At 55.7% G+C, this 25,812-nt stretch overlaps 1 protein-coding gene across 9 annotated transcripts in view; it reads left to right on the top strand.

Annotated features, from left to right (window-relative positions):
• The first annotated feature begins 9,028 nt into the window (after positions 1-9,028).
• Positions 9,029-25,812, top strand: part of CACNA1B (calcium voltage-gated channel subunit alpha1 B) — a 198,276-nt gene continuing 181,492 nt past the window's right edge. For all 9 annotated transcript variants that reach the window (XM_070518200.1, XM_070518198.1, XM_044778229.2 and 6 more), the window contains exons 1-3: positions 9,029-9,453; positions 10,381-10,486; positions 14,088-14,227. In XM_070518200.1, coding sequence (XP_070374301.1) covers positions 9,170-9,453; positions 10,381-10,486; positions 14,088-14,227 — 530 coding nt within the window. In that variant the 5' untranslated portion in view covers positions 9,029-9,169. The remainder of the gene's footprint in view (positions 9,454-10,380; positions 10,487-14,087; positions 14,228-25,812) is intronic.

Below are 25,812 nucleotides of genomic sequence, written 5' to 3'. Positions count from 1 at the left end.
AAACACCAGCCCAGGTCAGCGAGTTCTGCTGAACTTTCAAAACACGAATTCGGGAGCCAGCCCTGATGGCCTAGTGGTTAAAGTTTGGTGCGCTCCGCTTCGGCGACCTGGGTTCGATTCCTGAGCGGGGAACCACACCACTTGTCTGTCAGTAGCTGTGCTGTGGCAGCGGCTCACGTAGAAGCATGAGAAGGACTGACAACCATGCCCAGCTATGTCCTGGGTCTTTAGTGGGGGACAGGAAGAAAAAAGGAGGAAGATTGGCAACAGATGTTAGCTTAGGGCAAATCTTCCCCTGCCAAGAAAAGAGAAAAAGTATGAATTCCATATAGAAATGCTCCCCAACTTGTTTATAAGGCCAGCATTACCTTGATACCAAAGTCTGATGAGAACAGTGCCAGAGAGGAAACAATAGGCCACCATCCTTCAGAGACCCAGCTGCAAAAACGCTAGACAAGTTACTAGTGAACTAAACCTTACCAGTGTATAAAGACAATAATCAATCAGGACCAAGTTTAATTTGCCAGGAATGAGAGGTCACTTTAACTCCAGGAAATCAATTAATGTAAAGCACCACCTTAACACAGAAGGAGAAAAAGTAGACGATCATCTTAGGCAAAAAAAGATTTGATAGAATTCATTATCTATTCATGATGAAACCTCCTAAAACTTAAGACTAGAGGAGAGTTTCTTAATCAGATAAAGGGTATCCATTTTTTTAAAAGGACATAGTGAACATCATAGTTAATGGCAAAAGGTTGAAAGTATTTTGTTTAAGACGAGGCACAGGACAGGTGCCCACTGTTACATTTCTGGACATCATTGTACCACAAGTGCAGTAAATCCCAGCCAGCATAGGAAGATAAGAAAAAGAAACAAAGATGTAAGAATTGGAAGAGAAGAAATGAAACATTTTTTCAATGTTATCTACATAGAAAACATAAAAAAAAAATCTAACAAATTATTAGAATTAATCAGAAAATTTAGCAATGTTGCTGTATACACAATCAATATGCAAAGACAACTGCATTTCTAAACATGAGCAACAGGAAATGTGACTTTAAGAATGGAACCCTTTCCTGGGGCGTGAAAGCATAAAACACCCAGGCATGCGTCTTACACGAATGTGCAGGGCCTTTAGGGAGAGAAGCATAAAGCTATTGAGATAAACTAAGACCACCCAAATAAATGAGGATTATATTTTGCTCATAGATTGAAAGTCTCAACATTGCAAAGATGTATATTTGTCCCAAATTGATCTATTGATTCTATGCAATTCCTGTCAAAAGCCCACTGTGTGTGTGTGTGTATAACCTGACAAGTTGATTCTAAAAATTATACACAAATAAAAGGTCAAGAATAGCAAAAATTATCCTAAAGAAGAAAACCAGGTATGGATATCGACCTTATTGTAAAGCTTTAGTAATTAATACAGTGCAGTGTCGGATTAGGCACAGACAGGTAGATCATCTGAGCAGAATGGAAAGCCCAGAAACAGACATATCAAAATGTTGCCATATGACAGTTGGCTTTGCAGTGGGGAAAGGATGTGTTTCAATAAATGACGCCCTGACAATTTAATTATATAAAAACTGAAAGTGCACTCCTGCCTCACATTTACAGAAGAACTAATTGCATGTGGTTTAAAGTGCAAATTTTAGAAGAGACTATGAGAAGATATTCTCAACATTCCAGAAGAATACGCAAAAGAATACCTTCACAACAATGAATTAAGAAAGAGTTTCTTATGATTCAAAATGCACCAAACATAAAGGAAAAGTTGGATATATTTAAAATTACATTATAATTAAGAACTTCTATATATCAAGAGTGAGAGAAGATTTTGCAACACATGCCTGACAGAGGTCCATACCTAGAACATATAAGAACGTCTACAAGTCAATAAGAAGGAGAAAAATGATCCAGTTGAAAAGTGGATGAAAGATTTGAACAGGAACTTTGACAAAGGGGAAGATATGAGTGGTAATAAATATATGAGATGCTCAACTTCACTAGTAATCAGGGAAATACAGATTAAAAACCACAGCGAGATATTTCAAATTTCCTCCAGATTGACAAAAATATTAAGACCCGATAATACCAGAGTGTTAGGAAAGTGTGGAGCCACTAGGGTCTGTGTGCTGCTGAGGGAGTGTTCATGGATACACTCTGGCACCAATGTAGCATATCCAGTGAGGCTGAGACCCCATCCTGAGGTCCACGTACCAGGAGAACTGAATTAAATGTTCACTGGAGAACTATTTGAAATAGCAGAAAACGTAAAGTAGCACAAATCTGCATCAAAGTAGAATGGACAAATAAGTTGCCATACAACCGACTAACACATGTGGTGACCACAAACAATTCCAACCCTGTGCGACGATGAGAGCACATCGCAGCAACAGCGTGTAGAGTGGAAAGTGAGTTGCAGAAAGACGCATGCAGCGCAGTCCTATTCATGTGCAGTTCACAAGCATGTAAAACTAGGCAAATATTGTTGCAGGGATACAGTAAGGAAAGAGGGGAATGGTGAGCCCAAAACTCAGGACCGTGGTGGCCTCTGTGGGAAGTGGGTTTGGGAGGGGCACATGGGCTTCACAGGGTCTCCTGGGTCTGTTTTCTGAGCTGGTTGGTGAGGGCACAGGCATTTGTTGTATTGTCATTCTTTAAGCCTTATACACATTTTATAATTTGCATGTACTCATTGTTTGATTTAAAAAAGTAAATAGGGATGTGAGGCCATTAGGGAGGGTGTCAAGAGCAGAGGGGCAATGGCGGGCTGGGGCGGATGGGCAAAGGAGGCCAGGGGGACACTAATTCAGAAGGGAGTTTGAACACTGAGGGGACACCGACCAGTTGGAGGTGAGGAGCCCCTCCTCCAAGTCTCATGAGCCCTATGTGCTACTTACATTATTATGTTAAATTAAACATTAATTTTATACGAAACAACAAATTCCTCCTCCTTCTCCCTTCCAACTCCCGATGTAGGCGCACACACAGAATGGCAGAGTGGGATTTAGAAAGGGAGGCACATCCCATTCACGACGGCATCAAAAACAGTAAAATACTTAAGAATAAACTTAACCAAGGAGGTGAAAGACCTGTACACTGAAAATTATGAGACATTGAAGACCACACAAATAAATGGAAAAAACACTCCCCCACACCCATGTTCATGAATTGGAAGAGTTAATATTGTCAAAACATCCATACTACCCAAAGCTATCTACAAATTCAAAGTAATCTGGATCAAAATTCCAATAGGATTTTTCATAGAAATAGAAAAAACAACCCCAAAATTCATATGGAACCACAAAAGACCCCAAATAGCTAAAGCAACCCTGAGAAAGAAGAAAGCTGGAGGCATCCCACTTCCTGATTTTAAAAGATCTTACAAAGCTATAGTCATCACAATAGTGTCGTCTTGGCATGAGAACAGACACATAGACCAATGGAACAGAATCGAGAGCCCAGAAATAAACCCATGCATACTTGGTCAACTAAATGCAAGGGAGCCAAGAACACTCAATGGGGAAAGGACAGTCTCTTCAACAAATGGTGCTGGGAAAACTGGGTACTCACAAGCAAAAGAACGAAATTGGACCCCTATCCTACATCACTCACAAAAATTAACTTGAAATAAATTAAAGACTTACATATAAGACTAGATGCCATAAAACTCCTAGAAGACAATAGTGAAAAATCTCCTTGACGTCGGTCTTGGCAAAGATTTTTTGGATTTGACACCAAAAGCACAAGCAACAAAAGCAAGTGGGACTATATCAAACTAAAAATCTTCTGCTCAGCAAAAGAAACAATCAACAAAATGAAAAGGCAACCTATGACTGGAAGAAAATATTTGCAAACCACATACTATCTGACAAAGAGTTAATATCCAAAACCTATAAGAAGCTCATACAACTCAATAGCAAAAATCCCCAAATAAACCAGTTAAAAAATGGGCAGAGGACCTGAATAGACATTTTTCCAAATAAGTTGGATTTTTCCGACAAGTACATGAAAAGATGCTCAGCTTCACTAATCATCAGAGAAATGCAGATTGAAGCCACAGTGAGATATCACCTCACACTGTCAGAATGACTATTATCAAAAGTACAAGAGACAGCAAATGCGGGTGAGGATGTGGAGAAAAGGGAACCCTTGCGCACCGTTGGTGAGAATGTAAATTGGTGCAGCCACTATGGAAAACCGTATAGAGGTTCCTCAAAAAGTTAAAACTAGAACTATCATATAATCCAGCAATCTCACTTATGGTATTCATCCCAAGGAAGTGAAATCAGTATCTCAAAGAGATATTTGCACCCCATGTTCATTGCAGCATTATTTACAATAGCCAAGATATGGAAACAACCTGAGTGTCCACTGATGGATGAATGGATAAAGAATATGTGATATATATAATGAAATATATGAGTAGAGCCATAAAAAAAGAAAGAAATTCTGCCATTTGCAACAACATGGATGAACCTGGAGTGCATTATGCTGAGTGAAGTAAGTCAGACAGAGAAAGACAAATACTACATGATCTCGTTTGTACGTGGGATCTAAAAAAGCTGAACTCACAGAAACAGAGAGTGGAATGGTGGTTGCGGGGGCTGGAGAGTAGAGGAAATGGGGAGCTGTTGGTCAAAGGGCACACACTTCCGGTTACAGATGAGTAAGTTCTGAGGATCTAATGTACAGCCTGGTGACCATAGTTAATCATCTGTATTGTGTACCTGAAAGTTTCTAAGAGAGTAGATCTTAAACCTTCTCATCACAAAAACAAAAAAAGATAACCCTGTGAGATGATGGAGGTGTTAATTAACCTTATTACGGTAATGGTTTCACAATATATACATGTATAAAATCATCACATTGTACACCTTAAACTTGCACAATGTTATATGTCAGTTTTATCTCAGTAAAGCTAGAGGAAAAAGAGGGGGAGGAACACCCACAAGAGGAGTTGAAGAGGTGCTGGGTGCACAGGTGCAGCGGGGGGATGGTGGGCAAGGCCCCACCCTCCAGGAATGGGCAGGGGGCTGAGCTAGAGGACTGTGGAGGGTGGTTACAACGCCGTCACCAAGCACCAGCGCAGGACCAGCTCGGGGACACCTGAAGACCTCCTGGGGGACTATGGCTGACCCAGTCTGCCTTTTGCAGTGTGTGGCCTTCTGCAGTGGCTGGAACCTCATGGGGGTACCCCTGGAGGTTTGAGGTGGATGTGTGCCAGGTTGAGTGGGACAGAGGGTGAGGGACCAGGGAGCCCTCCAGGAAAGGAGGGGAGCGGGGGGCAGGAGACACTGAGGTCCTGGGCAGGGCAGCAAGCTGGAAGGGCCAGGAGGGAGAACAGTGTCATTGAGGGGTGACAAACTCCAGCCTCCTGTCCTGGCTCCCTCACTCCCAAAGGCGCCTCCCTCTGCTTCCCACTCGGCCTCAGCACTGCCTGTCGCGTCTCTCCAGTAAATCCTTACTCGCTCCCCTGGATGAGCATTTCAAACCTGCGCCTCCTTCTTCCAACCTGCAATGCCCCTTCTCACTGTCAGTTGATTATCTTGTTTCTTATTTCACTGAGAAAAGTAGAGCAATCAAAGACAGTCCTCATCTTCCCCAGTTAATCTACCGACCCACCTGTGCCTACAGTCATGCGCTGTCTTCCCTTCTGCTGCACGAAGGAACTGACCTGAGTCCTACACCCTCTCGCCGAGACTAGGCAATTACATCCTTGTTCCTGCATCAGCAATGCTTCTATTGAGTCATTCCAATCACCGTACAAGGTCCAACGATACCCCCATCTTTGAAAATAGCACCCACGCCCCCTTCATGCCTCATCTGCCTGGCTGTTCTTCCAAGTCTCTGCTTCCCTTGCAGAAAAACTCACTGAAGAAACCACCTACCCTACTGTATGCACTTCCTCAGTGAACCAGCCCCGTGCCCCTGCTGTATGCACTTCCTCATGTGTCATCCTCTCCCTCCACTCCCCTCAGGCTGCTCCCCACTCCTCTATGGAAACTGCTCTTGCCCATGTGCAGCACCTTTGTCTCCTATGCTAACGGTTTAATGCTGGCCCTTGTCTCCCTGGATGTTCGCAGTATCTGGCCGATGACTCTGGGCTGTCTCTGGACGTGTGCTCCTCGCAGGGCCCCGGAGCACTGTGCTGTCCTGATCCCCTCCCAAAAGGCTGCTCCTTCTTGGTCTCCTTTTCATTCACTTGATTCTTGCTGAGTGTCCCAGAGTCCTCTTCTCTCTGTCTGCACTCACTCCCTCAGTGATGATTTCTGATTCAGGCATGGATCTGACAGTGTGGCACACTCGAAGGGAGTGCAAGGTGTGGTGAACCTTGAGGGTGAACACTAATAACCCCTCGGGCGTGGGCACCACTCCTAGGCCTACAGAAACAAGGGGAGGGAGCTGCACCCAGAACCTGAGGGAGAAAAAGTAGTGTGGAAAGGGTGCTTGACAGCAGCTGGGACCTTCCGTTGAGACTTACAGCCAACCTCTGGTGACCCAGCAGGAGGCAGCTGTGGGATAAATGCCCTGTGCTGCTCTTTTCTTCTTCCAGGTGCCTACCGGTGCTCCTCATGGGCCCAGTACAACCAGGAGCCAGAGGTCAAGGGAGCGAGGTGATGTGGTGTACGCAGGTCAGCGCGTGGCATGGGGCAGAGTGGGGAGGATGGAGGGGCAGATGCGAAGTGTTCAACACAACTTCCAGATTCATCTCTCCAGCTGTGACCTATCGCCTGAGCATCCCTTGTGATATCCAACTGCCTAGTCGACATCTCCACTTCTGTGTCAAATACAAAATTCTTAATTTCCATCCTGTGACCAATAAGCTCTTCTCCTTATCTTCCCCATCTCAGTAAAGAGCACCAGCCAACGCCTGCTTAGGTCAAAAACTAAGAGCCTCCATTTTTCTTTCTTTCACATCTCCCAACCAACACATCAGCAATTCAGTCAGCTCTATAATAGAGCCTCTTTGCATGATGCTTCTTATCCAAACCACACCATTGCTCTCTCAGGCTGCTGTCAAAAACCCCTCTCTGGTCTCCCTATTTCTCTCTGTCACAGGCCCACTGGTAGCCTCCCCCACGGTATTCCACTTCCCAGCTAAGTGAACCCTGGTTTTGTTTGGGGCCACTGTGTGCCCTTCTCAGTGGGTGGTGGGGGTCCTAGTCCCCTTGGCCATACATTCACTTCTCTACCCTCTTGAAGCCAGGAGCAGTCACATGGCCCAGGTCTGCCCAACGGAGTTTAAGGAGAAATTTTCTAGGGGAGCTTCTGAGACAACTCTCCTTTGTTATAAAAGGACATCATAGGTTTATTTTAAAAGATGGATGTCCTTTTAATGCCTGCCCCTTCCTTCCTATTTGAGATGGTGTAAAGATGTGATGCCTTGTGCTATGGCAGCTGCCTTGGGCCTTTAGGTGATAAGCATGAGGACAAAAAGTATACGTGGTGAACATGGGAGGCAGGAGGGATGGAAAGAGTCTGTGTTCCTGAAGTGGCATACTTTATGACTTTTTAACAAGGGAGGTTAGAACTATTGTGTAAGCCACTGATAAGTAGCTGGGAATTGGCTGCTTACCTCTGAAAGCATCCTCCGTGATCACACTCTGGCCCCTACAGCCAATTCCCCACTCAGCAGCTAGAGGGACCCTTTCAGACCAGGAGCCAGATGACGACCTTTCTGCTCAGAACTCTCCTGATTTCCCATCACACTTGGAACAGAAGCCAGAGCCAACCTTGGTCTGCACAGCCTGGAGATTGGCGCCCTGGGGCCTCTGCACTCAGTGTCCTGGTCTCGCCTTGCATAGCTCACTTCTCTAAGACATTCAGGTCCATGTCCGCTTGGGGGTCATTTCCTGAAAGAGATCTTTCCTGAGTGGTGGTGCAGAAGCCCTCCGCCACCGTCGCTGGTGATGTTGCTTCCTGGTTCTCTTCTCCCACTGCTCACTGCTGCCTGGTGCTGCCTGTGGTCTGATTTGCTCTCTGTGTACTGGCAAAGGGGAGTGCCTGGCAGTTGCCTCACCTCCTCTGTCACTCCCCAGGGGTGATTCCCAGAAGTCTTTTTATCCGAACGTTGTGAGGACGGAATGAGCTCCTTGGGTGTGAACCGCGTAGAACAGCGCCAGGCAGAAAGTAACCACTACGAGAACACTTGCCATTCCTTGTATAAGAATGTCAGCTCCTTGAAGGCAGAGCTGGGAGCCTAGCACCCCGCATCGAATCAGGGATTAGTGGAGAGGCTGAACTAACGGATGGATAGATGAAGAGCACACAACAGGCTCTCTTTAAATTTTTGTTGAACGAATCGTGGAACGATGGAATCTCTGAACTGAGATTTTGGAGCTGATTCAGTGTGTGTTGATGGGAAGGCCTAGGATATGATCGAGGGCCGCGGGGCCCCACGACGGGGTTGTGCATCCTGAAAACCCGAGACCAGGAAGTTGAAAGCATCGTTCATAAGGACGTGGAAGACACCGAAAGGCTGGGTGGAGAGGGGCCGGGAGTCAACATCTTGGAAGAAGCCCGTGGTCCGTAGCGAGGGAAGGGGGCCTGACGATGTGCGGCTGGGAGCCGTGAGGTGTGGAAAGAAACTGGCAACCAGGGGCCTAGCCCTCCCCTATTTGGGCTGAAGCATCTCGAGACTGGTGATGCCGCCTGGGAAGAAAGGAGGCGTCCGTTTGGGCCGCTGAGCACGGCCGTCGATGACTCCCAGCCCCGCCCAGCTCCTGGCCACAGCCGCCCAGTTCAGCATCTGGCCAGCGCCGGACTCCGGCGCGGGGCCGGAAGCGCGGAGGGCGCAACCTTACCACCCGCCCAGGCCTGGGGCGCAGCTGGAAGCACCCGGGTGCCGAGGCGCAGCCCCGAGGGCGGGCTGCTGGGACCTGGCGGCTGGGGCAGGGCGGGGGCGGCAGGCCGGGGGCGGGGCGGGAGGGAGCCGGGCGGGCGGGGCCGGCGTGGATTGGGCGGGCTCCGCCACGTGACTGGCCCCTTATAGGGCGTGGTGCGGGGCGGCGGAGTCGGGTGCGGCGGCGGCCGGGCCGGGCGAGGTCTGGTGCTGCTCCGGCGGCTCCGCGGCTGCTCCGCTCCGAGTGCCTGGCGCGACCCGCGCCCTCCCTGCCGGGGCCGCCGGGCCGGGGGATGCGCGCGGCGCCTGGGAGCCATGGTCCGCTTTGGGGACGAGCTGGGCGGACGCTATGGGGGCGCTGGCGGCGGAGAGCGGGCCCGGGGCGGCGGAGCCGGCGGAGCGGGCGGCCCCGGCCCGGGGGGGCTGCAGCCGGGCCAGCGGGTCCTCTACAAGCAGTCGATCGCGCAGCGCGCGCGGACCATGGCGCTGTACAACCCCATCCCGGTCAAGCAGAACTGCTTCACCGTCAATCGCTCGCTGTTCGTCTTCAGTGAGGACAACGTCGTCCGCAAATACGCCAAGCGCATCACCGAGTGGCCATATCCTGCCAGGGGCTGGGGGCCGCCCGAGGTCGTAGGGACAGTGACGGGGCGGCGTCCGCGCCCCGCGGGGTCTGGGAGGGGCGGCCTGGGCGGGCGGCGGGGCTGGGGCCGGTGGCGTGGGGCGCCCAGTGGCCATCTTCCCTGGGCCGGGTGGGGGTGCGACCGGCGAGAGGGGCAGCGGGACGCCGCGGCTCACCGAGGAGGGGGTGGGGCGAGGCTCGAGACTCCTCTCCGCTCGCGTGTGCGTGCGTGTCTGTGTGTGTGCGTGCGTGTGTGTGTGTGTGTGTGTGGTCGTGGCGGCGGCGGCGGCTGCAGGAGCAGGGTGGACCCTGGGCGGAGCCCCCTGCCCTGGACTTGGCCTTTCGCTCCCTCGGTCCAGGTGCAGCGTGCGGCCAGCCTCGAGGGCACCCGAGGGCGAATCCGTGTCTGTGTAGGTGTGAGCACCGTGTGGACGCGAGCCCGTGCGCGTGCCTGGCTGCAGGTGCTTGCGCGTGTGTGCGGGCAGTACACGAACCCGGTGCTGCGCGTGCGTGCGTTCGGGTCTCTCGGTACATGCATGTTCACGTGCATGTCGGTACATGTGTCTAGGTCGGCGTGTGTGCCTGCGGGTCCTTCCTCCTGCCTCGCGGGGGACGCGCAGCCCCCTCTCCAGGGCGCGGGCGGGGCCGCGGAGGAGGCGCTGTCCGCGGTGCTGACGCCCCGGGACGCGCCGAGAGGCTGGCGGTGGCGACTACAGAGGCCCCGCCTCGCGCGGCCCCCGAGGATGAGGGCGGGGAGGGAGGGGAGGGCTCCGGACTGGTCATCCTCAGCTCCTCCGGAGGCGGCCTGAAGCGGCTGCTGCAGTGCGAGCCGTCGGCCTTGGCCTCCTCCCTCCCTCCCTCCCCTCCCCCTCGGCGCCTCGCGGCCGGTCCTTAACCCACGCACTCCTTTTGAGTACATGATCCTGGCCACTATCATCGCCAACTGTATCGTGCTGGCACTGGAGCAGCACCTCCCAGACGGGGACAAGACGCCCATGTCCGAGCGGCTGGTGAGTGGGGTGGCTGGTGGGGTGGCAGCAGCTTGTCTGATTCCAGACCCTTAGGATCTGTGGCTGAGGGCAGCTTCCCCAGGCGGGGCAGTCTGGGCAGCTGCCTCTCCTTCAGTGGAGGAAACCGGTAGAACCCGGCAGCTGACACCTCCTTCAAGGGCAGGAGACCTGGGGCAGCCAGCTCAGTCCCTGATGGAGAAGGATGGCAGAGGCCATGTAAGCCAGCGGCTGTTCTGCTCTGTGCCACTAGCTACCCCCACCCCAAATGGGCCATGGCCTTAGGCCTAGGGTGGGGGAAGGGCATTCCTAATGACCCAGGGTCAGGACTGTCAGGCTGTATGTGGGCCCTGGTGAGGGGTGGGCTGTCTGCTCACCCTTCCCCGCTGGGCTCTGATAGTCTTTGGCCCACGTGGTGCAACCTCTCCTTCAGAGTTGTCTTCCCTGCCCCTGCTTGAAACCCTTTCTCCATGGGGCCATCCCCTCCCATGGGGAGCTCTCCTTCCCAGGCTTTCTTCCCAAACATCCTGAATCATTTTCACCCACTCCTGCCGAGAGGTCCACAGCCTTGTGGTGTCCCCCGTTGAAGCACAGAGCCCATGAGAGTCAGGGTGCCAGGGCAGGGTCTCTGGAGGGGCTGAGGCAGAGTGGTGTTTGGAGAGCTGAGCCCTATTTCAAAGGTGAGGCCATGTTCCCTAGCCCCCATCCCTCGCTGCTGCTGTGGCCCCTTTGTGTGGACTGGGTGTGGGCTCCTGGAGACCAGAGAGCCTGAGCCTCAGAGCAGAGAGAAGGAAAAGCAGGTGCAGGCATCCAGTGAGGTCCTGGGGCCTGGCTGGAGAGCTGCTAGAGGCCCTGAGGCCCCCGAGGAGACAACCTCTCCTGGGGCATCCGGCATCCAGAGGCTGATCCCTCTCCCCACACTCTGGCGAGTGGCTGGTCTTCTCCAATCTTCTTTCCCTTGCTTCAGCAAAGACAAGCATTGATGAAACAGGGCCTGTTTGGTGCTTAGTGTGGGCTCTGAACTCCCCTCCCCCCAGCCATCGCAGGCCCTAGATGGGGAAAGGGAGACAGATAAAGCTGCTCTGGGGGTGCTCACAATTGGGCTGGGCACCAAGAGAAGGCAAGGAAGTGGACAGCCAGGGCAAGGGAGGTTTCATGGAGCAGCCGTTTCTTCAGGCACAGAGAAGGCTGGGGTGGGGGCCACTTTCAGCTGTGGGGCTCAGGGGAGGAGGAGTGAAGGGCAGCACGGCCATGCCACGAGGGAAGGAGTGGGATGTGGTCCCTGTGGGCGACTTGCCTAGGTGTGGAGCCAGACGAGGTCGCTTGCCTTCTGTGGGCCCCTTGCCTACTGCATGCTGGTTTTGAGTGTCCACTCTGGAGGCCGGAGAAGAGGGCAAAAGTGAGAGAGAACTGGGGGTTCAGGCAGGGAGCCTCTAATACCATGCCACAGGGCATCGTCCTGTCTCCAAGGCAGTCTGGCTGGCGTAGGGCCGAGGGAATAGGCCGGGGGTGGGGGAGGGGCCACGGGGGCAGGGCAGGCAGGCCAGTGTACGGAGTAGGCTCAGGCTTGTGCCTGCTGGGCAGCAGGCTCGAGTGGGCCAGCCTGGCATCCTGGCAGCTGAGGGAGAGCATCTTTGTGGTGATGGGGGTGGGTACACTTCTAGGCGCTGGGCACTGAGCTGCCGGGAAAACAAGAGGAATGTGCCCCTGGGCTTGGCCTCGGGGCCTGAGGAACCCCAGCTGACCATAGTCCTGTGTGCAGGCAGAGGCCTTGCAGGCCCCTAGAGTGGACAGGAGGTGGAACACAGAGAGTCGGGCCTGGAGAGGAGGGGCAGCGGCGAGTGCAGGGTTCAGGTCTGGATGCTGGTGCTGCTGCCGGGGAGCAGGTAGGGCTGCATAGTGCAGGGGCAGCCTCGTGGATGGGGTGGGGCCCCCACAGCTCCCTCTCTCTGGGAGCTCCACTCCCCACCCGCCCATCAACTCCCTGAGTGACCTTTGGCCTCAGCCTCTAGCTTGCAGTCCTCTCCCACCCCAAGCCCATGGCTGCCTGCCCACCCACCCCTGCCCTAAGTTGCCCCTTAGGCGCTGTGGTTACGGGTGGGGCTGAGGGGAAAAGCTGTGAGGAGAGGGGTCTCCCAGCTCTGGCCTGCTCATCTCCTGTCTGTCCAGAAGCTTTCTGTGAAGATCTGTTTGCTGGGGCCCAGCTGTTCCCCCGGGGCAGTTAGTCAGTAGCCTCTTCCCTCGAAGAGAGGGGACACTCCAACTAAACTAGACCAGAAGCCTCTTGGGGGATGATCCCCATCATGAGTCAGCATCAGGGTGGCAGGATGGGAGAGCTGGGTTTTGAGGGGCACTTGACTGCTTGGGCCCCTGGGGGCGGAGGCTTCCGCTCAGGCTGAGGGTACACCAGGTTGTGTGGGGAGAACCCTTGAGGGCTAGGATTCTTGGGGGAGGAAGGCTGCTGGTCCTGAGTGGGAACTGGCAGCATCCACGGGGAGCCAGCCTGGCACCCCCTCATCTGCAGCCCCGAGATGGTCGGCCCCCAGCCCTGGCAGGGCAGAGCAGCCTCTGAAGGGCAGTTCCTCCTGTGGCTCGGGACAGTCCTGAGGGCAAACCCTCCCCACCACCGCTTTGTCTGCTTCTTCAGGAAGCAGCCCTGAGTGCAGGCAGCTGCAGATGCCAACCCTCCCTGTGCGCCCATGCGCCCCATGTGCCCATGCGCCCCCTGGGCTGGCTCCCTGGGACTCACCTGCACATAGGCTCTCTCTGCCACCCTCCCCAAGTGTGTTATGCCCCTGGTCACTTGCCACACCGTCTGTGCGTGTCTCCATGTGATGTCCTCCTCCCCAAGCTCCTAGAGCTGGTCCCCCACCTTGCTCAGCACCAGAGGGGCCTGGCCCCAGTTGGTGCTCTGTTGACTGAGTGACAGATGCAAGCTTGTGCAGGGGGAGGGGCACTGCCATCTCCTGCCTCCGTTCCTTTGCTCTCACTGTTCCCTCCAGCTGGAATTCTTTTCCTTGCCACTCTCCAGAAGCTCCCTGAGGTCTGGCCCTGTTTGCTCCCACCAAGAGTTACACGTTTTATTATCCAGAAGATGTGTGTTGAATGAATAAACAGGGTCTGGGCCCTGCTCTGGGGAGTTGGGCCTTACCCAGGCAGCCTGTGTGGTGGTGGAGCCCAGGACCAGACCCAGATCGTCTCTGGGTTTGAATCTGGTGCCTCGAACAAGCTGGGAGTCTCTGACCCAGTTCCTTCATGTCTCTGTGCCTCAGTTTCCTCTAGAATGGGGATGATGATAGCACTTAATGGGATGGGGCATTGAAAGGATTACCCTAGTTGTTGCAGAAAAAGCCCACAAATGCTGTTGTTTTCGTCATTATTGCTTCCCCTGACCCAGGGCCCTTCCTGCTGTGACCGAGAGACGTTCCCTGTTAGGCGAACACAGCAGAGGAGCAGATGGGGCCCTGACAAAGAGCCAAGGTGGAGAAGTCGGGGTAGGGCCTCGCAGCTGGGACAGTGGCATCCTCGCCAGCCTGCCCTGCCTGTTGCCCCGGCCTGCTGCCCGCGAGGGTTGTGGCGACCTCAGCTCTGTGCTTCTCCTCAGGATGACACGGAGCCCTACTTCATCGGCATCTTCTGCTTCGAGGCGGGCATCAAGATCCTCGCTCTGGGCTTCGTCCTCCACAAGGGCTCCTACCTGCGCAACGGCTGGAACGTCATGGACTTCGTGGTGGTTCTCACAGGGTAGGCGGCTGGGCCTGGGGGTGCCCTCTGCGTGGGGCTAGCGGTTGGGCAGCCGTGTCCACACTGGTGGCCCCATAGCCCTGCCCGGGATGGGCGGGTGTGGGAGCAGGTGGCTGTGTGGGAGGAAATCGCTGATTGCGTCCTGTGTGGGACAGGGTTGTTTCTCCCTGCGAGGTGCCCGTGCTGAGATCTGTGTTCAGGTGACTTTGCTTACAGAGCCACAGGGGTGGGGCCCTGGTTCTGTGGCCATGTCACAGTGGGGAGGAGTTTCCCAGGACAGTGGAGGGCGCTGGGCCTTATTTTGTAAATCCTGGGCTCCAGCCTTGTCTCTGTGGGCCTACGACCTGGGAGAGGCATTTTCACGTGTCTGAGCTGTTTTCTGCATGAGACCACAGCGGAAACGTCTTCCTGGAGCTGGGGCTGCTCTTGGTCGAGCCTCTGCACAGGAGGTGTTTTCAGTTTCTGGCTCCAGGAAGGTGTACATCAGTGTCTCACCCACCACTTTCCTCCTCAAATGGACCCTGAGGATTACCAGCTTGAGATCCACAAAACAACCCAGGAGATCTAGAAAGCCGACTTGGGGATGGGCCGGGTGGCAGCAGGCAGAGCAGTGCCCTGCTCCTCGTCGCTGAGCACCCCCCCACCCCCCCACCCCCTCCCCCCGCCGCCATTCAGGGCTTCAGTCTCTCGCTCTGTGGGATGGGTCCTGTAGGGCGTGGCACTGTGTGGCTGAAGGCTCAGGCTGAGCCTGTTGCTCCAGCGCTGGGGGTGGCGGTGAGCGCTTGGGGAATTTACTCCTCAGAACCTGTTTGCACAGCCCAAGTCCCAGAGGGCCCACCCTGGGCCAAGGACTGCAGTCTGTTCTTTCTTGGAGCCTCACGGTCCTGGGGAGGCCCTGAGCACAGACTGGAGAGGAGGGAGCGGGCCCCACTGCAGCCCAGAACACTCCGCCCGAGGGAGGGGTGCCGGGCCTCGGTGCCCAGTGACCCCCCAGCCTGCCTCGGCCAGGTGAGTGGTGCGCAGAGGTGGTCTGGGCTGAAGGTGGAGGAGGGAGGAGGCGACTGTGGAAGCCCCTGGGCCTAGGGCTTGGGCCTCCATGGGCTCCTGCCTGTGGGGAAGAAACACACTTGGCTGAGTGGCCTCTGGGCTCCTGACTGAGGCCCTCAGAGTGGGCCGCCCTCAGTCACCTGCCCTTCTGCTCAAGCTGCTGGTAGCTGGGCCTCGGGGGTGTCTGTGGCGTGACGGAGCTGCCTGTGCGCTGTGCCTCATCCTTATCCCTCGGTCCTTGGCCTGTCACCAGCACTGTCGGGATGGGAGCCTCTGAAATCGGAATTCATAGGTTTTCTGGGCAACTTTCTGATTTCTGTTCCATTTTCTACAATGACTGAGAAGGGAAGGGAGTGGGGAGACTTCTGCTGGGAAATGGGGTTCCTCAGTGTGCGGGGTGCTGTCCACAACTGCCTGCTGTTGGCGATGCTCTCTCCCCACAGTGGGTGTGGCATCAGGGACATTTATGGAAAGCCTCTGAGGCTCTGTGGAGACTCATGCTCCCACCAATGATGCTGGTGGGGAGGCTAGGGGTGAGTGTGGCCCCTCGGAGGGCACGGTGCTCCCCACGGTCCAGTGGGCACTGTGCGAGGTGTTGAGGAGTGTCACGGGCTGTTTATATCTCTCTCCCTCCCTCTAGATGCCAGTCCCTGAGGACAAGAACAGAGTCTTATTTTTCAAGATGTCCCCAGAGCCTAGCTTGGGGTGGCCCCCAGAGGGGCCAGGGCGCGTTGGCTGAATTAGTGGGTTATCGAAGCGCCAGTGCTCTGTGCTTGGGCCAACTGGGAGCTGGGCGGGTGGTGGGACCCTGCCTCCCTGGATGCTGCCATGTCGCCATGTGTTTGGGCTGCGGGGAGCCTGTGGGGAGGCCGAGGAGCCCCCACCAACACCTGGGCAGGACCCATGGGTCTTCCAACAGCACATCCTGATTCCAGGTCCTGGGAGCCTATGTCCCCCAGCAAGGGCTGGGAGAAGCCTTCGTAGGGTGGGGCACGCCGGCTGCGCTCCCTTGCCATTGTCCACACTCCTGGGCACAGGAGAGAACGGGAGGGGCTCACCTTCCTGGGAGCTCCAGCAAGAGGGTCCCAAGGGTCCTGAGACCTTAACTTTGCCCCCCAGCCCTGGCCTAGGAGGTCCCTTCCTCTTCCTCTCTCTTCTTCCCTGTTTCTTCACCCCTCCCTCTCCTACCTCTGCTGCTCTCCTTTTCTTCACGAGGACGTCTGTCCCCCCTCTGTCTCTCTCCCTGTTTCCGTCTGTGTCTCCCCGTCCCTCCTTCCCATCCTGTTTCTTTGTCTCCCTGACTCTCTGTGTGTCTCTCGCCCTCCGTCTCCCTCCTTAATCTCTTCGTCTCTGTCTCTGTGTTTCAAAGCTTCTCTGCCTCTCTGACCTATCTTTTCTTCCACCCCGCCCCCGCCCTGTCTCTCTATTTCTTTCCCTCTTTGTGTCTGTTGCTTTGTGTCATTTTGCTTTTTCTCTCCCATTCTTCCTGTGTCTTTCTCTCTTCTGCTCTGTTCTGTGTTTCTCGTCTGGGTCAGTCTCTGCTCTCCCCAGAGGTGGCACTCGGCTGGGAGGGGAGCCCCCAGGTGAGGAGGGTGATCTGCATCCCACGGGGGCACACACGCTGGCCCAGAGACACATTGGGGGTGGGAGCTTGTGAACCTGTGTGTGCATGTGTGTGTTCATGTGTGTATGTCTGCATGACCACGGAGGCCCTGGGTCTGTTTTGGGGTGAGTGAGTGCTGACCCTTGGGAATCAGGGAAGAACCCTGAGCTGAGGTCCCTGTGGGCAGCCATGGGGGGGCCTTATTTCTCATTATTTTGTTGTTTTTAATTAGGGTTTACTTAATTGGTGCTCAGAGGGCTGGAGGCCCATGGGGGAGGGGAGGCCTTCTGGCGGGGAGGCCCTGTCGCCTGGCAGAGCTGGCTGGTCTCCAGAGGCCAGCTGGGGTCCCTTTTGCTTCTGGGGTGCTGTACAGGTCGGGGAAGTGCCCTGGGTGGGACGGGCCCACCCTGCATCAGGGAAGCCTCTTGGCTGCATATACTCCTGCACCCTTGGCGTTGGGGTCGGGGCAGGACCTGTCCTGGCTCCACAGGAGCGAGCCGTTCCGCCTGGCATCCCTCCGCCCACCCTGCTGTCCATGTGTCTGTCTGGCCACTTGAGCTGCTGTCTTCTGATGCTCCCCCCACCCATTTGTCATTCTTTAATCACTCGTTTATTCAAGATTTGCTGAGCTTCTGCCAGGCACTGAGGACACAGCAGTGAATGGGACCACGTGCCTGCCCTGGGGGCTGCGTTCCAGGGGAGGCGCCCTGTGACTGTGCATGGTGCTGACCTGGGACGCTTATCGCTGAGCGTCTGCCTCCCACCGCCCCTTCCCTGGACGTGCGCTCCACAAGACAGTTCTTCATGGCTACTCGCGGTACCTGGGTAGGCGCCCTGGAAGCCCGCGCTGCAGAAGGAAGCACCACGCGTCCTTTTCCCATGTGGAAGAGGCGTGAGGAAGGGGTCTTGGCTGGGAGGTGGCTTCTTTGTGTCGCATGGTCAGAGTAGGCACCAGGACCGAGTGGCTTCTGAAGGACATGAGGGGCTGAGCCCTAGCTACTGGAGAGAGGCCATAGCTGGAGGTGCCAGCACCAGGACACAGGTGTGTTGGTGGCCTTTAGAGCCTGAGACAGGCAGGCTCCCCGCGGAGTGGGGATCATGGGGGAGGCGCTCCCCTGAGTGGCCAGGAGCCCTGTGCTGATGGCCGGGGCTCGCCCGTGAGGTGGTGGATGTGTTTCAGGAGTGGGGAGGAGGATGGACAGGTAAGTGCGGCATTCATCGACTGGCATGTGATGGGTTCTGGCTAAGAGCTTGCTGGAAAGGCTCCCACAGGAATAGGGGCCTTGAACACCTGTAGGCAGTTCTTCTACATTCTAGGGACTTTTGCAGCAAATTGGGACAGAGAGGTAGGGCAGTGGCAGGGGGAGCTGGAGGGCAGGTGGCTTTTATTAAGTTAGGGCTACTGCCTGTGTGCTGGTGGGCATGGTCCAGGAGGCCAGGACTCGTGGACAATGCAGACAGAAAGTGCTGGAGCGATGTCCTGGAGCAGAAGAGGGACCCAGGACCCCGGGGTCCACGCCTGTCTATCCATAGGGGCAGGAGCTGGAGGAGGAGCTGAATGTGTGTGCTTGGGTTGGCAGATGAGAAGGAAGGGATATTGCAGAAATTCTCCTCTGTGTCTGTTTCCATTGAACCAGGAAGTAAGCACATCAGTGGAGATGTGATGTGGGAAAAGGTTAGAGGTTGATGCATGAGGACATAGGATGAGATGGGGGCCCAGAGGAAGGGAGAGGGACCGAAGGCATGAATGAATGAATGAAGAATGAGTGAATGAGGAGACCTCTTTGCCTGCATCCCAGCTTTTCACCTCTTCTTCGGCTCCCTCTCTGCTCCTCTCCCTCCTTCACCCCTTACCCATCTGGCCCTGTGGGAGGTGGGTGTTGAATGCTCTGGCTGCTGGGGCACAGCAGCGAGCTGGAGGCTGCCTTCTTCCGGGAGAGACAGTGAAGAAACAATGTACCATGCAGGGCAGTGAGGTGCAGTGAGCAGCAGAAGGCTCGGGTAGGTTGGGGATAAGTTTGTCCTTTCACTGGGATCTGGAAAGGTCCCTGAGAAGCATCTTGAGCAGAGGAGCAGGCAAGAGGGGTAGTGGGTCTGGGCAAACCCAGGAGGAGGGACAGAGTGCAGATGCAGAGCGGTCTCAGAGGCCACTGGAGGCTCTCGGTGCAGGGACTGGTGCTGGGTGCAGAGCCGACAGCAGGAACCAGAACCCAGCTGGAGGCGAGGGGCTCTTGGGCCTGGTGGAGCTGGAGCAAGTCCTGGTCTAGTCTCTTGCCCACAGGCAACCCTCTGGCACCTCTGAGTGTGGCATCCACGTCCCCAGCCCATCTGTAATTGGCCTATGTGTGTCTGGCCTCCCAGTGCTGTCCCCACATCACTGCCTCCACCCTCCCAATCCCCTCTGAAGACCCCATCCCACGCTTTGGTCCTGAGGGGTTGATTCCAGCTGGGAGTCGGGGCAGGGGCAGGGTCCCCTCAGACCCTGGGGACTTCTTCCTACTGGCAGAGAACCCCAGAATCCTGAAGCTCTGAGTGTCGTACCCCCCACCCCAGTCATGGCCCCAGCCTGGTGCCTTCCTTCCTGGTCTTTAGGGACAGCGGAGAAAGGTGTCCCAGCTCAGGCAGGTGGCTCCCCGAGGGGACATTTCCAAACACAGCTTCTCATTCTGCTCCAAATTAAACTGGGATTTCTCTCCAGGACATGTAATTAGAGCTCAGAGTCCTCTCTACCGGGACTGGCCTCCTGCGGGAAGGAGAGAGGGTGTGCGGGCTGGTTTGCTTAGGGAGGGCCGCCTGGTCCTGGGCTCGCCCCTCCACAGTCGGGGTGCCTGCTGCTTCCTCTCCTTTTGGGCGTGTGGACACAGGCTGCTCCCTGGGTGCCGGGGAGGCCTGGCTGAGAGAGGTGATGGAAGGGCAGGAAAGCACTCTGGGAGGAAGAGGACACCAGCTCTGGGCCAGAGGGCTCCAGCAGGCGTGGGCTGAGGTGAGTGGTGACATGGTCCAAGTATGGAGGCCAGGGAGGCTGTGCCTTGCTGTGGGTGACCACTGACTTCATACCTGATTGTGGTGTGACTCTGTCCAATTTTGAGGTGACAAGAGACACAATGTCTGAGTGACCATTGACATTGGGTTTGGGCGTGGGCTGACCCTGGTGTATGTCTGAGCCTGGGCATTCGAGCAGTGTCATGTTCAGCCATCAGAGCCAGCTCCATGTAGGCTCTTCCTCCATCCTGTGACTGTGGTCCTGCAGGTGGGGTCTGATACTGGTCAGTTAGGGGTCTGCTGGCGGGGGGGGGTCCTTTGATGCTGGTCACTTAAGGGTTTGCTGGGGGCATCCTTTGGTGCTGGTCAGTTCAGGGTTTGCTGGGGTGGTCCTCTGATGCTGGTCTGGTTGGGGGTTTACTTGGGGGGGTCTCTGATGCTGGTCTGGTTAGGGGTCTGCTGGGAGGTGTCCTCTGATGCTGATCTGGTTGGGGGTTTGCTTAGGGTGGTGTCTCTGATGCCTGGTCAGTTAGGGGTTTGCTGAGGGGGTCCTTTGATGCTGTTCAGTTAGGAGTTTGCTGGGGGGTCCTCTGGTGCTGGTCTGGCTAGGGGTTTGCTTGGGGGGGTCCTCTGAGGCTGGTCTGGTTGGGGGTTTGCTTGGGGGGGTCTGATTCCTGGTCATTTAGGTGTCTGCTGGAGTGGGGGGCGCCTTTGATGCTGGTCTGGTTGGGTGTTTGCTGGATTTCTTGCCCATCTCCTCCTGAGGCTGGAAACTGCCCTCTCAACATGGACCCCCTCAACATGTGCTGAGACCAGGGGGAGGAGACTGAGTTCTGACAAGTGGCCCCAGGAGCAGCAGAGGGAGGCTGTCTGGAGGGGGTCTGAGGTTGGGGTCCCTCCAGGCAGCATCCATGGAGCGTCACTGGTGATTCACAGCAGGTCTGGCTGGGGCTCTGCAAGCCCTCGAGTGCTGTGGTGTCCTGGAGAGCTCCACTCCGGAGTGCTGCCCAGTGCCAGGTGCCTGCCTCCTGCCATGGCCTCCACTGGGCCTCCGGGGCCCTGAAGACAGGCCAGAGCCCTGTGCTGGATTATGTAATATCCGAGGGTGGTGAGTGGGGTGGAATCCTGGCCTCCCTGGGCACGCGCCCCGGGGCTGGGTATTCATGGAGGACCAGCTCCCTCCTGCTGCTTGCTCTCTCTTGGTGTCTCCCCTCCCCATCTTCCTCTGTTTTAGGATTCTTTACACTGTCCCCTGGGGGTAGGGGTGGCCAGAGCCAGGCTCCTCTTGGGCAGGACGTGGGGTCCAGACTGCCCGGCCTCAGACCTGAAGCTCCGCTGAGCTATGTTGTGCAGTGGGCAGCTGATCCCAGGCCTCAGGCTCTGGCCCTGGCATGTCCCAAGGGCTGGCTGGGGTCCACTCTCCGGCTCGTGTCCCCATGTGTGGTGGTGGGCTGGAGGGTGGGCAGCTGCTGGGCAGGAGCATCAGGTCAGTGTGCAGATGCCTGGGGGTCTCTGCACAACCCCAGGGGTTCCTCTTACCCTGAGGGCATACTGGCCATTCTCGCTGCAGACCTGTTGCCTTGGAGCCCAGAGCAGAGATGCCCCAGGCCCAGATGTCACAGGCCTCCCCAGGGAAAAAGGGGCACACAGTAGGAGGAGGGAGCAAGGTTTCAGCTGGACCCAGAGAAGGACTTTCTGTCATTCACAGGGGCCTAGGCTCTTTGCCCCTGAGGCAGGTGTGGTCCCCAGGGCCCAGTGAGGGGCTGGACAGAGAGATCTGTTCTTCACCCACTTTTCTGGCAGTTACTGGGCCCCCATGTGCCAGGAACTTGCTGGGGATGCTGGAACTCCACCCCATGGGCTCCCCTTTCTGCTGACAGATGAGGTCTGCAGTGCCCAGGGCCCCGTCTGACTGCACCCCGAGCTCTGTCAGGCCCCAGTCTGGGCTCCCTGTGCGGTGAGTTCTGTAGGTATGCTCAGAGTCCCCCTCACTCCCGGCCCTGCCTCAGAGCCACTCAGGGATCCCCCTGAGAGGATCAGTCAGAGGACCACATCCTGAGCAGCTGTCGTCTGTGCTGGAGGAAAGGCCGGACCAGGCCACAGTGGCCAGTGGCCTCTGGGTTCCGTTCTGAGTGAGCCTCAAAGCCTCGGAGGCCGGATCAGGGGAGTCTCAGCCCAAGGTCCACTCAGTTCCACCAAGAGGGGCAGTGGGAGGATGGAGAGGTGGGCAGTGTAGCCTAGGAGCATCAGTCCAGTCCTGGCTTGTGGAACGGACGTAGGTGCTGGAAGGCAGCTTCTGGGAAGAGGGGGGACTCAGCCATGGGGAGGGGCGAGGGTGGGAGGGCTCGGGTGGTAGCAGGGGCATGTGCTGCTCTGGGCCCTGTGGTCTGCCCACTGCAGAGTGGCGGGCAGGGGGCAGCCCGACTGAGCTGTCAGAGCCCATGGGCTGCTCCCCATCTTGGGTCTGTGGCTGGTGGGTTGGAGAGGCGTGGCCAGAGTTCTGAGACGGGCTGTAAATTAGTTGCCAACATTTAAGAAGAAGGAGCTTTTACATAAAAATCCATGTTTCCTTCTTGCTTGGGAGAAGTCCCTGGAGCCTCCAGTCCCTCTGAGACAGACACCAGCGTCTTGTCTGCTGGACCCGGGAAGCCGCCCGAGGTGGGTGCTTGAGGCTCTTGAAGGGCTGTCCCCTCTGTTGGCCCCCCTCTGAGGCTCAGGCTTGGGGGTTCTGCTCCCCGGAGCTGCTGCAGCCCGGTGCCCACAGGTCCCAGCCTGGCATGCCTCTGTGGAGGTGGCTGAGGGTAACTGCTCATGTATCCTGAGGCTGGTTCACCTGCAGAGGTCACAGGAGGTCCAGTTTGCGCCTGGTGAGGGCTGGAGCCTTCAGGCATGGGTGGTGGACATACCTGCAGCTGTATGGGCAGGTGGCCCACAGATTAATCTAAGGCCTATAGAATCTGGCTTTAGATTCTCTTTTGCTGCTCAGCTCCAGGCTGCTCCCCTCACCATCCCCCTGTTTCACGCTGGTGAGCCCAGAGCTGCAAATTCACACCGAGGTGAGAATGGTTGCTAATATCTTGTCGCGCGTTACTAGGCCTGGAGCCAAAGCTGGTCCCTGAGCTGGAGAAGGGTGGGAGAGCAGGTTCAAGGTTGGGGGGGGGTTCACCTCCAGCTGTGCTCCCCGGCCTTCCCTGGCCCCAGGCCCTTCTTGGGCTGGGCGGGTGCAGGGGGCTGCTGGGCCGGGCAGGGCAGGGTTCTTCCCCCACCCTGCATGCCCTCTGGCCCATCTCCACTCCAGTCTGCAGTCAGACAGACCTAGAACTGGCAGATTCCCAGTAGGTCACACATAACAAGCCCCCAGGTGCCCTGTGATCAGCCCTGCCAGCCCTTCTCTGCTCTCCCACTGTGCGCGCCTCGGCTCTCCAGGCCTCAGTGTCTCGGCTCCTCCCTGAGGAGGCCCTCCTAGGAACCCCCATCACACCAGCCAATGGTACTCTCTCCCTGGTCCCCTTTCCCGGCCTGTGGGGGCCTGGTCCTCCTGCTCCCTGTTGAATGGGGGTGATGGTGTCCTCTTGTTACCGAAACCAGAGTGGATGTGTTTCCTGGCGAGTTAGATCAGACTCCACGGAAGTAGTTGTCTCACAAAGGCAGGCATATTTGCAGCAAACAGGAGACCCCGAAGAATCATTTCCAGAGTCATGGCGTCCCCAAACAACGGGAAGCAGGGACATTTATTTGGGATGGGGAATGAATATTCAAAAGGAAGAGGTGGGTATCGTCTTGCGCAGGCTGTTGGAAAACGTGATTCCGTGTACACTGCAGGTAGTGGTAGCAAGGCCTCAGCGCCTCCTGGAGAGATCTTAGCCTTAAAAATAAGGCAAAGGTCACAGACAAGCTCTCATGGCGAGGCCTGGTCTGGTTCTGGGTGGCTGGTGATGGCATCTCCTTAACATAAGGAAAGGAAAAAAAATAATTTGGAAAAACAGTTAAAATATCCAAACCCACCCTTGAGTTCCTTGGGGCAACTAGCCGGTGACACTCTCCAGCTCCTACCCACTTTCTCCGCCTGGCTGGCCTCTCTTCCCCGTTTTCTAACCCCAAGAGGTCCCCCTCCTCTGGCTCGCTTGCTCCACGGTGTCCCCGTCTCTCTGCTGATGGTCTTGTTCCCTCGAAGGACTGTGTGTTAGTCAGCTCGGGCCGCCACAAACGGGGTGGCCTAACCTACAGGCGTTTACTGTCCCACAGTTATGGAGACTGGAAGTCCAGGATCAAGGTGCCCATAGGGTTGGTTTTGGTGAGGGCTCACGTGGCCCCTTCTCTGTGTGTGCAGAGAGAGAGAGGTCTCTGTGTCCCCTCCTGTTCTTATAGGACACCAGCCCTGTCGGATTGGGGCCCACCCTGATGACCTCCTTTAACTGTATTATCTCCCAAGGGCCCCAACAGTATAGTCACATTGGGGGTTAGGGCTGCAACATAGGAATTTTGTGGGGGACACAATTCAGTCCTAAGCGACTGTGCTTGGACTCCAGGCTCCTCTGGACAAGCCTCTGTCTGACTCCGTCACCATCATCCCCCAATCCTAGTGTGCAGCAAGCGCTCACCAAATACTGTGGTGTTGGGAGAACAGGGAGCCCACCTCGGCCCGCATGGGCACAGGGTGGTGATGTGACTGATCGGGGGCACTGAGGGCTGCAGGGCAGGGTGGGTTTGTGGCTCCTAGGCCCGGCTGGCTGTGGCTGCTGTATGGGGGCCCTGGTTAGATATTGTAGGATCCATCATCGCTCCTCTCTCCTCTCACCCTTCTTCTGACTGTGGGTCCTTTCTCATTCCTTCTTGGTCATCAGTCTGTGCTCCCAACAAAGCCACAGCGGCAATAGGAGCAACAAGCACCTAGAATGGGCTAAAGGCAGGACTCCCCACCCATTCTAGGACACCCGTGCCGCCCCCCTCCACGGGCACTGCTGAGGGAGGGAGGGAGGGCCCCTGGGCATGGCCTGGCTTCCTGTCCGAGGGTGGAGATCCCTGAGGGAACTCAGGTATTGCCTCCGCCTGCCTGCAGGCCCCTCCCCACCTGTTGTCTCAGGCCCTAGTTCTGGGAATGCAGTGTGGGGAGAGGGGAGGACCTCCAGAATGGGCAGGAAGTCAGACCTTCCTTCTTCCCGACACCTAATCAATGCTGGAGTGCAGTGTTTCCACTTGGATAACAGTCTGAGACTGACAAGCCCCTGCAACACCAGATAGATGCAGATCCTGTGGCCTGGAGTCAGCTCTGCAGTGTCTCCAGGGAGGGCCTCTCCAGGAGGGTGAAGGTTCCTCCCAGGGTGATGCATTTATTCCTTGTGCTTCTCTGGGTCCACGGCCTGGGAACGTGGGCAGTGTAGGTGCAGTCCTCGATGCACAGCCCCCCCCAGATCTTTCACCAGAGCTGGTAGGAAAACAAAAGGCAGGGCGAGCTCCTGAGACATGAGACATGCACCCTCACCAACATTTGGTGTTGTCACTATTTTTTATTTTAGCTGTTCTGATAAATGTGTAGTGATATGTTGGGGTTTTAATTTGCTTTCCCCTAATGGCCGGTGATGTCGGACATCTTTTCATGTGCTTACTTGCCATCTGTATGTCCGTTTTGGTGAAGTATCTCTTCATGTATTCTGCTCGTGACCAATTGGATTGCTCAAATAGTAGTCGATTGTCAGATATATGGCTTGCAAATATTTTCTCCCAATTTGTAGTTTATTTTTTCATTCTCATAACAGGGACTTTTGCAGAGCAAAAGTTTTAAGTTTTAAAGAAGTCCAATTTATCACTTTTTCTTTTCATGGATTGGGCTTGTGGTTTTAAGTCTAAGAACTCTTTGCCAGCCCTAAGTCATGAAGATTTTCTCCTGTGTGGTTTTTTTTTTTTTCTAAAAGTTTTACTCATAAGTCTGTGATCCATTTTGAGTTAATTTTTA

Source organism: Equus asinus, chromosome 10 (assembly GCF_041296235.1).
Source record: "Equus asinus isolate D_3611 breed Donkey chromosome 10, EquAss-T2T_v2, whole genome shotgun sequence".
Taxonomy (NCBI): Eukaryota; Metazoa; Chordata; class Mammalia; order Perissodactyla; family Equidae; genus Equus; species Equus asinus.
Note: the sequence above shows the minus strand (reverse complement) of the source record. Positions and strands in the feature narration are given on the sequence as shown.